A 17,863-nucleotide genomic window follows, 5' to 3' on the forward strand; every position below is an offset into this window, starting at 1 on the left:
TACAGTACAGTACAGTACAGTACAGTACAGTACCTAAAAGTAAATTACAGTTTTATAGCACAGAACAGTTTGATGCACCCTATATTGTTCAGGGAAAAATATGTTAGTATAGATAGATGGATAGATGTTAGAGGATTATAGATGGAAAATATAGAGATTACATTGATTCAGTAAAAAATAAGTTTCTAAAAAAATTCTAAAATTTAAAAGTATACTTTATATATATATGCACAGGGTTAGTCGGTGAGCATGAGACTTTTTATTGGAGAATGTGTCTCCAAATTGCGCATTACTTTTACATATTAGGTAAATGTCTCGTGTTTTCTATCCTTCCCTGTGTGTTAGTTAAATCTAATCTAATTCTTAAAGGGACTGTTATCCTCCATATTGTTGATCAAATTAAGGTTTTCAGTGGCACCGTTGTGAATTGTGAATACCCCTCTTTAAATGTTGGGTTACTTAAAATAAGAACGACAGCCCCTTTAAGTTAATTTTGAAAATAAGATTAAAGTTTATAATATTGATATTGATTAAATATTTACTAAAATTAGGTTTTTGAAGAAAGTCCAAAGCAAACATATTAGAAAAAAATTGTACACGACCCTGCCACCAAAGGGAGTGTTCAGAACTTTGGATTTGTTGATCTTAAATTACAAAACATGTTTTTAGATTTGGAATATTTTCAAAACATTTGATCAAAGAACTCCAAAGTTCGTGATCACACCCTTTAAATCATTAATTTGATCCATACCTTCGTCATCGGAGGATAGAAGAGAATTCTTGCTTGGAGCGATCCTTGGAGACGATCTTGATCGTGATCCTCGCGATCCAGAGGAACTCTTTCTTGAGATACGGCGATCCTTCCCAGCGTCCTAAATTAGGTAGGTAGGTAAGTAGGTAGGAAGAAAGTTAAGGTAGGTAGGTAGGTAGGTAGGTAGGTAGGAAGGAAGAAAGTTAAGGTAGGTAGGCAGGTAGGTAAGTAGGTAGGAAGGTAAGTAGGTGAGTGGGTAGGCACGTAGGTAGATAGGTAGGTAGGTTAGGTAAGGCATGACTAGGTAGTTAAGAAGTTTAGTTCAGGGTTGCAAATATTAACGCTCTGTTTGATAATTACAGGGATTATCATTACAAGACCTCATATGAGATAAGGTCGCAGAATAAATATATATAAACATAGGTATGTAAATAGATAGATGAATGCACATAGATAGATAGATATATAAAAAGATAGAGAAATTAACATATAAATATATATAAATAGATGAATGACCATAGATAGATAGATATATAAATATATAGATCTGAAACTAGGCACTAAACCTATATAGATAGATCTGAAACTAGGCACTAAACCTATATAGATAGATCTGAAACTAGGCACTAAACCTATATAGATAGATAGAAAGATCTGAAACCAGGCAATAAACCTATAAAGATTATAGATAAGCAGGATCAAGATTGGTTCGTGGGAAAAACACAATTAATGATGCTACAGCGAAGAGATTAAAACTTTATCAAAACAAATTTTAAAAATGATTTATGAATAGATAAAAAAACAGTCAAAAATCCTAAAAGTATTTGAAGCAATGATGAGAAAAATGAATAGGAAGATAGCACATTAGATGAGAAAAGATTGTCTGTAATTTAGTTAATCACCCATTTTATTAGGATGCTCAGCTAATCAACTCTTTAATGCGGGTACTTAAACCTCATTAGTCAAACTTTTGAAAGTTGGATTGAAATTAGGCATCTAGTTATAGAGTTAATGTTACTAAAAAATAAACAAATATTAGAGTTGAGTTTCAACTTTATGAAAAGACTGACTTAATTTTACAAAAAAGAGCAAAACTGATGAAATAAGCTTAAAAAATATTAACTCTATTTGAAAAAATTGTTCTTTCATCTTTTGGGGAAAATTGTTCCGCGGACTCTTAAAAGTCTTTTTAAAATATTTTTTTCCCCGAAATAAATGCTATTTGGCCCAGGAATAGTGATCAGACTTTAGATTATTTATAAAAGATGGAACCGATTGATTGTCACAAACTAAAATGTTCTATTCTCTATATCTTTACTACCTTTGTAAACCTTTGCTAATTTTAACTCAAGATTATTTATTTGATCTACCAGAATTCTTTGTTTGAAAATAACTAATGTCTACGCCGCTGGGTTGCAAAGGCATAGGGATTTAAAAATTTGAGTTTAAGGCAAAGACTGAATTCCTTGGTAAAGGTGCGGTCGATTAAAAAGTTAGGACCAATTTCTAGTTCAAGTGACTCAATAAAGTAACAAATATGTATGTATAGGTAACTCATTAGTATTTTTTGGCACACAAAAATGTCGGCAACTGGTTGAGGTTTTGTTCACATATTTAAAAACAACTTATGCTAATTGTGAATTTTAGTATCCCAACTAAACAATGTAAGCTTTACATATAGCACTTAAAATGCACAATAATTCTCTATCTAGTGATCACTCAGAAAAACACGATTTAAAAGTGAATTTAGAGGTTTTTTAAAACTTTGAACGGGGGATTCCATCAGATGCGGGGTTTTGTGCAATTCCGCGCACATCGAAAGCAAATTTTTGCGAAATTGTAAATATTTAAAAAGAGATGAACGATCCCGTTCATAAATAATATATTCTACCTGATTAGTAGCAGTGTTATCTTGCAGGGCTAGCTCTTCAATAACACGCTTCCGGATATCATCAGTAGGCAGGGAGGGGACAGGAGAGTCCGAATTAGTCGGAGTCTGTGTCCTAAATATTAGATTTGTATAAAATCTGATTCTAAAGTTTGCAAGAGATGAACAGTAAAGTGACGCAAAAATATTTGTTTAGAAACATTTTCAAAATTTGAATGAATTTTTAAACCTTTATCCGAGTAATAATGTGCAAGATCTTTATAATCTTTTTTGCAGCTTGACAAGTGGTTAAATTTCGACAATTTCCTTCAATGTTTATGAAGTTAATCATTAACTGTAAAGTTAGAAACTTGGGTATTTCATGAATTCTTAATAATCTAAAGCTTTGAAGGGTGCCTTTGAGAATCGGACGTTGGAATCTTTAAATGGGGGGATATTTACATTATGTCTACAGCCCTATTAAGGAGACGGGCTGTTAAAATGGACTGAAAAGTATCTGCTTTAATAAACAAAATATATTTGTTCATGTTCTAGCCCACAGTGTTTATATTTGCACGCATTTGCTATGCTGATAATGCATTTGATATTAATTCATGTAATGCATCGCACAAGAAAAAAGGATTCAGGTTTAGCATTTATCTTGAGCAGTCTGATGCTGCTCCTAAGGATGGAAAGTCCCAAAAAACTATTAATGTGCGAAAGGTATATAATTGACCTATTTTTGGATAAATAAAAATTCAAAAATCAGAAGTCTACTGATGTGAGTTCCCTGTTCCGTGATTAGTAATGAATCCCGATGCCAAGCAAAGAGTATGTGTTAAATAGATCAGGACAAGTGAAAGGAGGGCCCTTACCTTGAAGTATTTCTTGAGGACTTCCTGGTGAGAGGGGACTGCAACATCCTTTGTTTCCACTCCAACAATCTCTTCATTGACTCCTCCCTCTGAAATAAAACCACATGTGATCATCAAGCTTGAAACCCTCAACAAAAGAACGGGAAAATGTTAAGGAAAAGCCGTGCAAAATGAAGGGCAAACCTTAACCCCAGTGACCTGCATAAAAACATGATCTAACCTGATCTGAGGTTCTCTTGCTGTCATCAGATTCATCCAACATCAACCCATTAGAAAACTCTCCAACACGCGTCTTTTGCTTCGGTAGTCGGGCACTGGCAGACCGACGAAAGTCACTATTTGAATCTTGACTTCTGTCACTGTCAAATCTCTCAGAAAATCTGTTAGGGGTAGCTGTCTCAAGACGAGTGGAGGAAAGGGGTCTTGGATCAGAGTGAGATTTTGAGTTGGTTGGAATGTTTTGGTACATGGTTGGGGTATGGTTGGAGGATTTTCTAGGGGTGGGTTGAGGAATAGAAGGCGGCATTGTAATCCTTGGCTCATTGTCTATGTAGCTCATGTCCCCAGTTTCATTTCTTTTCATAACGCCGCTTCCATCTTGGAATGACAAATTGATGTTTTGAGGCTTGGAAGATGACTTTGGGTTGTATGGATACTGGGGAGTTTCTTCATTAGTCTGTGAATACTGATGCCCTGGGATAGGTTGGGCCGTGTGGTTGGAATGAATGGGCTGGATTATATGAATGGGATGAGATGCCTGAGTGGGCTGGGTTGAATGAATGGGATGGGATAAATGTGAGGTTTTGCTTAAATAAACTTGCTGATTCTGAGCATAACCCGGTTGCATTATATAACTTCTATTTGAGCCGCTGCTTGAGGATTGATTTAGTTGGCTGTAGTTGAGCATTTGTTGATGGTATTGCTGTTGCAGATGATTGTGAGAGTGGTTGAGCAACTGATCCTCATGGAAAGAGGTATTTTGTCTGAAAACTGGTGATTTTGAGCTAGCAAAGGACTGATTTGCAGGTGAGCCATTTTGATGGTAGTTGTAGTTAGGGTGCCTTGGTGATAATTTATGATTATGATCTCGTGGACTGTTGTCTTGATAGTTGGCAGGTGGCGGGAGTTGAGGAGCATATTGTGGACTGTGTTCCTGTACCAAATTCCGAGCTGGAGAAAGTTGAAGTGGATGAAAATTATCTTCATTACTCATGTCACTCAAATTCATTTCTGGAATGTGCTGGTCCTGGAACCCAGGCGTGGTACTAGATCTTGTCATAGGAGTCTTTAAACCTGCCCGGCTCTGGGATCTTGAACTAGAAGGATCGTAAACAAATGCACTTTCTCGCATTTTTTGCGCATAAACCTCTTCTGACCAGAAATCATCTGATTTACGGATTTCACCAATGCTGGACTTTGGTCGAGCCGGTTGCTTAGCCCGCCTCGTCTCATTCGGGGCCTGGTTGGGTAACATGGAATGGGTTCGCTCAAATTCCAAAAAGTCTGCACTGTGCGGCCTAGGCACCTTTTCACTAGTAGGGTTGGTAGAAACTTGGTTTCTCTGTATTGGTAACCCATGGTTCTCAGTGATATATTCACTTCGTGGTTGGACGAACATTGAATCACGAGACTGCTGCTGAGGAATGTTTGCCTGTTTCCTAGGATTGCTCCCTGTTGACATGCGCCGATCTTTATGAGTTAGAAAAGGATCTCTTGAGTACCTAACAATTTCTTCATTTCTATCATTATACGCATTGTTATACACTTCCTCATACTCTTTTGGGGTTAGAGAATCTTGATCAGATGAGAGTCTAGGATTTGATCTACCATATGCCTCTGGAGTTCTTCTTTCTTGTGGTAATCTGTGTCTTAAGAAAGATGGATCATCCGATCTAGATTCTCGATCGTTGTATGCCACTCCATTGTTCTGGGATCTCTCAGGAGAGTTGTCTGGAGAGGGAGAGTAGTCTCGGCTTGTGTTTAGACGCTTAGGCTTTGGAGGAGCATTGGCATAAAGGGGTTGGCGTCCCTCTGTTCGGCCTTGAGGCATATCCCCTCTCTGCTGTTGAAGCATCTTTTGTTGCTGCTGCTGTTGTTGATGTTGAAGAGCAAACTGTTGTTGCTGAAGATATTGCTGTTGCTGATTGATCTGACTTCCGGCTTGGTACTGCTGCATCTGCTGGGTATAATGTTGTTGCATCCCATGAGGTGGAGATATCATCCTATGGGGTGGAGGAAAGTGACGCATCTGAGGAGGGTAGTTTCCTTGTTTAGCTAGTTGTCGGGCAAGGATCTCAGGACGAAGACTGAAAAAAACGTAATTTGTCAACAAAAATACATTTACTTAGCAATAAAACACATATTGTCAACTTTTCTCTTTATTTTTCAATGTCCCTGAATGTGATTCATTGGTGTGATTCAATTGTAACATTCTTTTATTAATATATAACAAATGTCAACAAATTTTAAACATGGCGAATCAAAAGGAAATTGACAACATTTTATAACTTTTATCATTGTTGTTCATGGGCATCCTTAATCATAATTCAACGTTGTGAACCATTATTTCTTAAATATGCATTTTCATATAAGCAATCCATTTGATGTTGATTTCCTTACTTGTTTTCATTTTGAAGGATAGAGGCCAGACTGAGACTATTCATCCACTGAATCATAGAATCCTGACAGGAGGAGAAAATTTAAAAATTTACCTTAAACAAATTTTCAAATAAAGAAAGAAAATTTTGAAACAGAAAATAAAAATCATTTTCAAAAACAAATTTTAATTATTTAACTATTTTTAAATTCTCCCTTAGTTTCAGCGCCGAAGTAATAGGTTCGCATATTTGCATGTTCTGCTTTGAAGGCATATTTCCTAAAAAAAAGAAGAAACAAAATCAAAAATCAAATATTTCAAGGACAATTATTTCCAATATTATTTTATTTGCTCATGAATGATTTAATCAAATTTGAAGAAAATAAGATTTATGAATTATGGAATTATTTTGCAAATTGTAGATTTTATTAATTTTATGATTTTATTTTATTTTTACCTATAGACTCCGTCATCTTTTGACAAGGGGGAAATAGAATAAGATGGAAGAAGGATTGATCCCAACTGCTTTTCAATATGAGGACCTAAATTTAAAAAAATTAGGTTCCATAACTTTCTAATTGAACATTTCAAATCTAAATAACTTAATAACATCTTAGTCATTTTATTCATCGACCATAAAGAGAAATATTCTCATTAACAGTTGAAATATATATCAATATTAATATTATTTTTATTATTTGTTTCATGACTGAATTTTAAGTTAAAGCTTTTAACCCTATCACGAAGGGGGGGGGGGGGTTTCCCCCAATGTGGTTTCTTCTAAATAGCTTAAAATGACTTATACTAAAACTTTTTCACTTTTTCAACATAAAAGTTGTGAACAAATTCAGCTCAACATTTTTTTATTTTAATGTATAGGGTAGGGTAGAGAACGGTCAAACGACGGGTTGGTGTTTCAAAAAAATCAGAAATGGTTAATAAATTTTTTATTAATTAAGCAACAGGGCTAAGACTTATATATTTGAAAAAGCCTTGAAAAATGGATAAAATAACATGTGTCATATGTTAATATTTGCTAAAAGTAAAAATAACTATTTTTAAAAAATTTTCGACATACTTTTTGCACTTTTTAAAAATCCTCCTTCACACCCTAACCAATATTGAAAAGATTTTAAATGACCCTGTGCAGCCTGCAGGCAGGTTCAATTCACAAGGGTACTTATTTTTCAATTGTTGTTTCTCTAAAAAGTCAAGGAAATATTCTGATTTAAGGGTACTCTTATAAATCGGACAACCGTTTAATGGAGGGTCAATAGACTTTACGTTTACAATCCCTTTGAGATACAATTTGACCTTATTTTAATCAAAACTGTGTTGATTTAATTATCTAATGGAATCAAGGTTAAAAGTAGCAGGTTTCTGGAACTGTTTCTAAATAAGGAAGAATCCAAGATGTCCGATGGGATTTGGCGGGAAATACTAAATAACATGCGGCGGTATTCGGATTAAGGTTTTGGAGGATTTCCAGATTAATCAGGGGCAGACCATTCATTAGGCTCAGGCACTTCTTAATTTATACAAAGTAAGAAGAAAGGAAGAGGGGAACTGCATGAATGAATACATTAACAAAATAAAAATAACAAAACATGAATATGTAATATGATGAATGCATTTTAACGTCTTTTATGATACTAATAAATAGGTCTGGCTCTAATACAATATACAGTTACTTTGTTTCAATCTTATTGGACTTTTTGAAATAATAATAGTCGTTTTTGTATTTACTGTATCTGGATTTATATAAAGCCTTTTCTATCGAAAATGATGATTTTTGAAACATTCTAAAAATGTCGATCATCTTCTATTTTTAGATAAGTTGTGCAATTTCAAAGAAAAGGATAAAAATGTTTCTGAGAATTCAGATTAAATGGTAAACTTAATTACTGCAATATAGTTTGAGCTTGGTATCAAACACCTGTTTTCTATAAATTTAAAGAGTCCCTCCAAATTCATAGAGAAGCATTTAGCCCTTATTACCAACTGTGTCCTTTAAGCTATTATTTTTTAGTAACAGTGATGTCAGTCAGAAGTTTCTAAAAGGTAAAAGCCAAAGATATAAATCCGTATTTTTATTGAGACACAAGAATGTAATGCAAGGAAAGTTAATTGCAGTTGCGTATACTCATATTGAAACCAGTTCTCTCTGGGCGGAATTTGTAAACAAGAATAGATGCCTCAGTGTTCGTTAGTATCCGAGGAGGATAAAGCATTGAATTTTGATAATTTTGATAATTCACATAATAGTTTCCTATAGACCAGAATATTTAAAACTCACCTTTATAGTAAAACAGGCAGAACTCTGAGAGAACAAACCAACGTTTTTTCCAGAGCTGTAGCCCATCACTTCCCTGCTTATACAACCAGCCTTGTAGGGTCACCGGCGCGCTATCGCTGCGTTTAATCGCCAGTGCCGGCGATTTTACCGCCGCCGGACTACTGGAGGATTTTCTGCGTGTTTTCTTAGAATCCATGCTATCGGTTGGACTGCTCAAACTCTCACTATGTTCCCCAGAACTGTCCAATCTAAAAACAAATATGTCAAATTATATTTTGGAAATGATTCCAAATTTAGCATTTAATATTTTGAATTTTCAGATGATACAAACTTATTGTGAAGTATTTTATCCTTACCCTGAAAAGATGAAAAAATGAAGCTTTAAAATCATGTTTGCATAAATTCATTTATCTATTTTTATTGTTTTTTTTGATAAAAAGTAAAAAATGAATGGACCAACCCTATAGAAACTTATTGTTACCGCACATTAGGGGAACCCCATGGAAAAATATTGTTTTGAACAACAATTTTTGTATTTTCACGTTTTGTTTTGATGAGCAATGATAAATAAAATATGGAACATGCAGCAGCCTGATTTATGGAGTCACCTTGTGTTTTTACCTTTTCATATTTCACTTCAAAATCAGATTCACATTATTCGACAAAACAAATATTGTATTTGCGTACATATTGTGTATTTTTTTTCAGAGGCCGAAACTTATGAGAGGGAGTCTGTTGGGTTTTGTTAAAAGAAACTATTTAAAATGTCTGACTCTGTCAGTGTTTGTTCAAAGAAACTATTTAAAATGTCTGGCTCTGTCAGTGTTTGTTCAAAGAAACTATTTAAAATTTCCAGCTCTGTTGGGTTTTGTTCAAAGAAACTGTTTAAAATGACTGGCTCTGTCAGTGTTTGTTCAAAGAAACTATCTAAAATTTCTGCCTCTATCGGGATTTGTTCAAATTGAAACTTATTAAATTTTCCAGCTCTGTCAGTGTTTGTTCGAAGAAACTATTTAAAATTTCTGACTCTGTTGAATTTTGTTTAAAGAGACTTTTTTAAATGCCCGGCTCTATCGAGGATTGTTCAAATTAAATTTAAAATGTCTGGCTCTGTCACTATATATGGTATTTGTCCAGAGGTTGAGAGGTTACTAAGCGAAATCTGTATATTTCTTAGTATCTAATCTATTTATATATGTAAATATATAGATACAATAAGATATATTTAAACTATTCATATTATCTTCTGTTTTCTAAAAGTTTATACATGGGGGGGGGTTGAATAAAGATATTCAACATGTTATTTAGAATACCACAATATCCACCATGAAACGTTTGTTGAAGATCTATTGAAAGTCGTCTTTTTTGCCATCTGGAATTTGCAGCAGATATCGATAATTTTCTTGATTTTCTTTGAACTAAAGCAGCGGTCGTTATCGTTCTAGATTTGGAACGATTATTTATAAATTATCAATGCTTTAAAAAAATGATCTTACGCTTTAACTTACGTAATAAAGCGTTTACTAAACGATGTATTTTTACCTTAAATAAAGTGAACAGTCTCTTTAATAATAAACATTACACGAAAAGTATGAACTAACATTAAATCAAATATGTTAGATTTCAAATTTGAGTTTATNTGTTCAAGATCAAGTGGAGTGAACATTAAACATGACACTTATTTCATTACATTGTAGCAGCTCACAGAAAATAGTATTATTTAATCTATATATAATATATCTATATAATAAAAGAAGACATTCGTATAGCATTTTTTTTCATGGGCAAGGCCGGGCCCTTTAGCTAGTTTACATATGGTTTACATAAAGAGTTGTAATTTCTGTTTGGGTGTTTGTTAGTTTGTTTGTCCGATCATAACTCGGAAACCCCAGAACCGATTTGCCTCAACTTTTGATTGAGGAACACGGGAGAGTCATGGGAATGTTATAAGCTTAGTTTTGAGATTCTAAATAAATTTGATCGTCTGCAATTATGAGAAATAGTATAAATTGTAATTTACGACCAAGTGCGGGTAACGCTGGGTTTCCTTGCTAGTTGTATAATATTTTCATCAAAGTTGTTAAATTTATTGCTCAACTGATTTCCTAAAACTGGAAAAAATGTTTTTTTGTGTTTTTTTGGAAATATTTTTATAAGGAAGGATGAGTGATAACTTACACAGAATATGTTCTAGTAAAAGCGTATTCCTTTATTTAACACCCTCATTTTTGCATTATGAAAACCGTGTTAAAACACCCCTAAATGTGATATTCTCCCCCCTTGTCGACCCCTAGTGTTGAACCTAATCATAAACCGGAAATTATCTAATTTTTCTAATTTTAAACCTGAAAACATCTCCTTTTAACCATGTAGGGATGTTAATACTATTATTTACGCTCAAAAACTTATTTTTAGAAAAAAAAATTATTAAATTTATTCGAAGTTTTTGAAACATGGAAGTCTCGTTCTAGTTTTTTTAAAACTATTTGTTATCCTAATCAACAATGATTATAACCAGAGATTCCAACGCCGCGCGCGCAAGTGGATTAATTTCGCGCAATTGCTAGCCCTGTAATTCACGCCATTCCACCCATTTCTTCTAAGATAAAGGTCTATAGGGCATTGTTATGAATTGAACATGCCATTTTTTATTCCATTAAAATAAGGCATACAGTCCCTTTAAGTCCAAACTGAAAGCTGGGAATAAAGAGAATTTAAAGGGTAGTGAGAGGAATTTTAAATCTGACTTTTACAGTTTTGATTACATCGTAACATCAGAGGGGATCTCATTTTATACATATTTCAATTGTCTGTTTGTTTGTGTCCAATAAACGCCAAAAGAAAGTCAACTAACAAAATCCTTTGGGTCGAAATAAAGAAATTTTGCTTGGTCAAAATTTTTTTTAAAAATCTCGTAAAAATTACCTGGTTTCTGTTAGAACCGGTTTGTTTGCCGGTATCGGCCGAGGAACGTAGGACTCGAACCCGCCATTGAACTCACTAAACAAAACATTAATGAAATAAAAAAAAATATTGAATACAGCATGCAAAGAGAGTTAGAAATCAATAATTTTAAAAACTGATAATCCTTAGTTTGGTGTCTCTTTAAAAGTGACTTGCACATTTCTACTGCAGGAAAACATATATATAGAAATTATTAGAATTGAAGACTTTTAATCTACAAAAACTACGTCATAATATATATTATTGTTCTGATAAGGGTTTCAAGGGTACCGTTGTGAATCGATCAATACCATCTTTGTATGGAGGGTCACTTGAAATATATCGCTATGAGCGCTTACCTATGTTCTATCATTCTAAACTACAAATGATAACAAATATTAATTGTTATAATTCACATTTAAGACATTTTTCACGGAAGCCAAAATTTTCCCATTATCATAATTTGTATTATTATGATGATGCTTTAATTTATAACTATTGATTACTTTAGACCTTACAGGTATACTGGTTACAAACAACTAACGTAACCAGTCAAAATCATAATAAATAAGAATCGATTTTTTCCTGTTATTAAAAGGGGGGGGCAGGTATACAAAATATTGCCTAAATAGGAAGGGGAAAGGGAATAAAAAGGTACGCAAGCTCTATAGCGTGATATACAATTGCGGACAATTTCATCAAAGTACCTCCAATCAAGCAATCCCATAAACAGCGATGTATACTTTAAGCCAAGCCATAATTCAAGCCTGTATCAAAGCATTCATATCTAACCAAGCATATAAATATCCTTATGGCTTGTACTTTACATGAATTATTTAATCAATTTTTTAGACCATTTATCAAATTAAGCGAAAAAATTAAGGCTATCCAAATAGATTTTTAACAATAACATAACAATAACATTTTTCTTTTCTTTTTGAAAAATTCGATCAATAAATCAAAATTAAAGAATTACTTCTTTTAACAAGCTTCTAGTCATTTAATACCTTTCGTAATTAGATAACTCATAAAATTGATGGATAATGGCCTCGTTTATCATTTATATATTTATACTTTTTGTTCATGTTTTAATCCTAAAGTTTAAAAGAACTAAATCTTGGGATCGATTCATCAGTAAGAAAACAGCCATTCATCATACACATCAGGGTCAAAATACAGGCTGTTCGAAACAAATGCAAACAATAAAAAAACAGCGCTGTTATATAGGAAAGGCCAGTTCTCAAAAACATGAGATTAAAGATTTCAAAGGACTAAAATATTCGGGGTTCATCTTATACGTTTAAATATATTGAGCTGGAAGTTTTTAAATAGAAGGATCTGTCCGATCAATCTATTTAATAGTTGCCAATTTGTTTTTTTTTGCAACTCCATCCATAGAGAATAGAATATATATTAGAGAGGAATTTAAAGAATCTCTCGGTATGAATTTTTTCAGTCCCTTTCAGATAGAAACCATGTAGAAACAGTCATTTTAAATAAGTTTTGGTTTGGTTTGGCTTAAGTTAAATATTTTTTGTTAAATCTCACATTTAGTACAATTAACCTGAAACTGCAGGTTAATCAAGATAAAACAAAAAAGTAAAAGACAATTCTAGGCCCAAAATTTGTGATAAAAAAGATAAATGAATTGAATAAAAAGAGAATAGAATATATACACCTGCAGTATGGAAACAGTACAACAAAATAGCAGTTTTACACTTTTTTTCTAGTAAATTCCACTCTAATATAAATTCTTTTCTCTTTGATTGAATATTTATGGTGGATGCATTTGCAAGTGAAAATGAGAAAATCAGATAGCAGTTTAGAGNATATTACAGGCTTATACCATCAAATTGAAAAGATAGAGAAATTAGAAATTTTGAGTTTTTGGTAGCGAATCAATTCCTTTGGTTCATTTAGTATTTCAGTTTAAGGGCAGGTATAATGTGGTTATAATGTGTATAGGTTTGGTTAGGTATATGCGTCACGTTTTATTAAAGAACCAAATTTTCCTCAAAATTCTAGACAAACATCAAATTTTTAACTTGTATTATTAGACTATAAAAATGTGTTAAAAGTAAAAGTTGAATTAATCAAAGAATAAAAAAAGATAACAAAGTTTGAGAAAAATCATCAAATTATTTTGATTTACATCTATACATCATCTGAAGCTTATTTTTTTCGAAAATTCTATTCCCTGGAATTTTTTAAATTTTAAATTTGGAATCTCAATGCATTCTCATGAATAATAACCCTCACCGACAAGATTAACGATAATTGATATAAGCACTAGGCATGTCGCAGTTGAATGGCTTCAATTGTTATAAATCCGACATATGAAATTATTTATATAATCAAACATTAAAACAATTAATAAGATTAATAATAATCAGAAGGTTACAAATATTCTAAATATTATTATAAATTCAAAAATACTCTAAGGCTTCTTTAAATGTTGACAAGATTTTGAAAAATTGTGGAAATGTTCCGGTATAAATGCACCGTGAACTTAAGGACGGAATCGTGAATAATTTGGAGTATCAGGAAACCAAATCGGAATTATGGAAAATTATTCTAAAATTTTCAGAATTATTTCTCTCAAAATTTTCACTCTCATTATAAATCAAGGTAAGTTAATATAGCTAGGGGGGGGGGNTGAAACCAGCCTATTTCATAATTTGGTTTTCTTTATAACATTAATTTTAGATTTTCTATAAAATGATATGCCAGTGCCCAAAAGGTTATATAGCATAAATATGTGAAGTACACCTGCAGTATGGAAACAGTACAACAAAATGGCCGCTTTACACTTTTTTCTAGTAAATTCACCTATAATATATGTTCTATTCTCTTTGACTCCATCCCTTCTCAAAATAGCATTATAACCCCTTGACATGTAATCAGGGATTATTTACGTGATAAACAGCAAGTTGTGCAAATAATTCGCATATAGAAGATGTTTGTTAGATAACGGCTCACACCATGATTGCAAAATACATTAATTTAGATTAAAAATAACAGGTTTTAGCGAACATGACTTTGAGATCTTGAAATTCAAAATATGCAATCATAGATAATCAAAGCCTTCTGCAATAAACTTTCTAAATGGTCCTAACTTAAAGGGCTGTATAATAGTTTTCAAAGACATTACAAACTTACTTTTTAAAAAAAATTGTTCACTTTTCAAGTGAAATTTTTAAAAAATTGCGATCCCTCTTAACTTTTATTTAAAGGAAAAATATGGTTTTGTGTTTTTAAAACTAAGGTTTTTTAAAAAGGAATTGAGTCCTTGCCACGATCTCAATTTTTCTAATCCCTCTTTTTAACCCGATGTCTATGAACCTTACATACTTCAAACAATAAATTATGTACGTAAGATCATATAAACTAAGTTTGAAATATTACAGGCTTATACCATCAAATTGAAAAGATAGAGAAATTAGAAATTTTGAGTTTTTGGTAGCGAATCAATTCCTTTGGTTCATTTAGTATTTCAGTTTAACACTATAAGCTCTTCTCTTAAAAAGTCAGTTACAAATGCTGGTCGATCTTATGTTATTATATATTCTCGTACATTTCAAAATTTTAAATTTTTGTTGTAAAAAATTAATCCCTAGAATCCCATGAAAATAGGAAGATATACTTTACACGGCTTAGTTAGATACTTGACACCGTCTTGGAAAGCCTAAGTGTTGGACCACAAGTTCGTGAATATATACTTTTAAAGTTTTTTAAAAATGAAATAAAAACAATCATTTATTACATACCTAAAATAAGAAGAAAAATTAGTTTAGTTATTTACAACCCTCTGCATGCAAAATGGTATTATCATCGTAAAATTAGAAATTTTATCGCAATTCTTAAAATTAGCAAATGGCTCGCAGGCTTTGCAAAAATAAACGAAATAAATTTGCGTGTTGTTTCATATTTTCTAAGACTTGTTTCTATAGGCTTGTCCGCGTCAGCTGTTTAAAGGGTTGAGTGACCCCTCTGGTTAAGATAAAAGCGTTTTTAAATATTTAAACCAAAAAACGCGGGAGATTTGCACCTAATAAATCTTCGAACTGTACAGAGTTCACTGTACAGTATACTCTGTAAACTGTGGCTGCCGTATGTCAGAGTCAAATATTAAATAGAAAAAAGTACTTGTAAATTGTAATTTATCTTTTAATAAAATCATTATTGGCGAAAATTTAAATTTTAGGTTATTTCCTTGGAGGGATTTCTTTTTCTCTTGAAATGAACCCATACAACATTCTTGCAAATAAATTAGCATATTTTGCTATTTTGCAAGTATGCAGAATTTAAACGTCCAGATTTAAAATACTTGAAACATTTTCTCTGACCATTTGATTTGTTCAAAGATTTATTTTAAATCGGATTTTCCGAATGTTTAGTTTTAAACCATCTTCAATCAAAGGCCTCCAAATTCTAAACTAAAAATCAAAAATATTACAAAACAATAATGACCCCCCTTGAAGACAAATTATTAAACAATAATATGTATAAAAAAGTAGGCATNCTCCCTGGATAGTGTAAACAACAGTATGCAATATGTATGCATTCATGCTCTGTTTGTACCCATAATCACCACCATGCTGATCTTCAAAACAAAGTTTACGCCCTCACTATCATCAGCTTGAAATTTCTTTGATCTCCTTAAATTTCCCCTTTCTTAACTTTACACGGGAATAATGAACAAAATATTGAAAATGATGATGATAATTATAACAATCTATTTGAGTTTAAAGGGAGACCTATTGATCCCTGGAATCTCTAGTAGCCTTGTCTACAGCTGAAGGGCAGATTGTGAAATTCCTCAATATTTTCCCTTGGATTTTAAACCGGGTCTGGGAGGGGCGAAATTAGGCCTGAAATTCGACATTCCAGGCCCCTTTTTAATGGTCAGGAAACATGAGTACGTACTCAGGCACAAGCATTTAATAGATTAGAAATGTAGCTGATCAACAATATGGCTTATAATTGCTAGAACTCAAGGACGACAAATGTTTATCTTTATAATAAAGATCTCCGCGCGCTCAAATATATATCTGTATACATATTTCAGCTAAAGCTGGCGAAACGAACGAATTGGCTGACATTTTTCAGGAAACGGCCATGGGGGGAAAATGTGATTTTATTTAAATTCGGGTTTTTTAAAAGTTCTACGGGCAATGTCGGGCACTTCAGCTAGTTATCCGTTAAGACACAGGAGGCAACAAACAAATTTTGAACCTTATTGTGCTTGAACCCTTTATTCGGAGACCAACCATGGAATTTGTTCAAAACATGGAAGCAGTGATTTTACTTGACTATAATAATCTTTATAAAATCATCCATAAAAAATTCCGTCACATTCCGTTAAAACATTTAACAAAATAAACAGTAATACAGGTCAAATTTACGTAGATTACACGTAAGATTGAATTCTTATGTTTTTAATCATATTTCTCTTTTTAAAGAACTATTTAGAAGAACAAACATATTCTGAATTTCTAATAATGAAGCCAAATATTTTTTTCTCACTTTTTAGCATACAATCAAAACTAGAGGAGCTAAAAGGTCACAAAGTTGGATCAGTAATGTTATAAAAGTTTGACTTCCTCTTTCTGTGAAGTTTACAGAGCAAAGTTACTCCTGTTTGCCAAGTCCATTAGTGCCTGATCCAATCAGGGTTCAGTCATGTGTTTGTTGTCTATTCTGAACCAAATAGTACAGAAATAGTATGGCGGTACAAGGGCGTATACAGACCCCCCCCTACATTTATTTCTGTATACGCCCTTGTGGCGGTAACATCTATCTTTCTGTCTATCTCATTATCCAATTGGAGTTTTGAATCCTTCAATCGGTGCTATCAGTAAATGGAAATATTTACTTCTACTGAAACTATGGTGAAGTGGCCATATTCGCTCTAAAAAAATATACATGTTTACTGTGTTTAGGTTGGAAGTTAAAATTAGTTAGTAATTAAAAGCCAAGGAGTTTCGACAGTTGAAAGTCGACCAAAATTAACGCTCAAATTTATAAGAGTTGTCTAAATCTTATAAAAACCAAAGCTAAAACAATTGTTTTTTAGTTGTAAAATAATGATTTATTGTGTTATAAAAAAGTAAAGTTTGGAACACTTTTAAGTCTACGGGGCCCAGTCTTGGAAATTGAAGCAACTTATCATAGTAGCTTGGACTCTATGTGGTATCTCTATGGCGTCATTGGCTCAATCTTTTAAAAAAAGTATTGAAATATCATTTTGTGCACTTAACAACAAAAATCATTAAACTACAGCTGGATAGTTAATAGTTATGTTTAAGGGCAGGCTTATTAAAATATCAACAAAAATTTCAAATCTTCTGTTTAAAATTGCGTCTGGCCTAAAGTTAAATCTAATCTTGTTGTACTCATATTTTCAAAGCAATCTGTTTTTTTTAAATGTTTAAAAAAGCAAAAAGCAAAATCAAGATACTTTAAAACGAACACACAAGAACGTAAACCAAAAACATGAAACATTCAGGGTAATACATAACGAATGCGTCAGCTA

At 32.7% G+C, this 17,863-nt stretch overlaps 1 protein-coding gene across 1 annotated transcript in view; it reads right to left on the reverse strand.

The window, feature by feature from the left end:
* Nucleotides 1–17,863, reverse strand: part of LOC111717341 (uncharacterized) — a 49,010-nt gene that overhangs the window by 17,180 nt on the left and 13,967 nt on the right. Inside the window, exons 2-10 of the mRNA XM_023492841.1 lie at nt 11,311–11,385; nt 8,386–8,633; nt 6,547–6,631; nt 6,305–6,368; nt 6,113–6,174; nt 3,714–5,799; nt 3,494–3,582; nt 2,643–2,754; nt 752–872 (exon numbers count right to left, since the gene is read on the reverse strand). Coding sequence (XP_023348609.1) covers nt 752–872; nt 2,643–2,754; nt 3,494–3,582; nt 3,714–5,799; nt 6,113–6,174; nt 6,305–6,368; nt 6,547–6,631; nt 8,386–8,633; nt 11,311–11,385 — 2,942 coding nt within the window. The remainder of the gene's footprint in view (nt 1–751; nt 873–2,642; nt 2,755–3,493; nt 3,583–3,713; nt 5,800–6,112; nt 6,175–6,304; nt 6,369–6,546; nt 6,632–8,385; nt 8,634–11,310; nt 11,386–17,863) is intronic.

Source organism: Eurytemora carolleeae, unplaced genomic scaffold, assembly GCF_000591075.1.
Source record: "Eurytemora carolleeae unplaced genomic scaffold, Eaff_2.0 scaffold1691, whole genome shotgun sequence".
Taxonomy (NCBI): Eukaryota; Metazoa; Arthropoda; class Copepoda; order Calanoida; family Temoridae; genus Eurytemora; species Eurytemora carolleeae.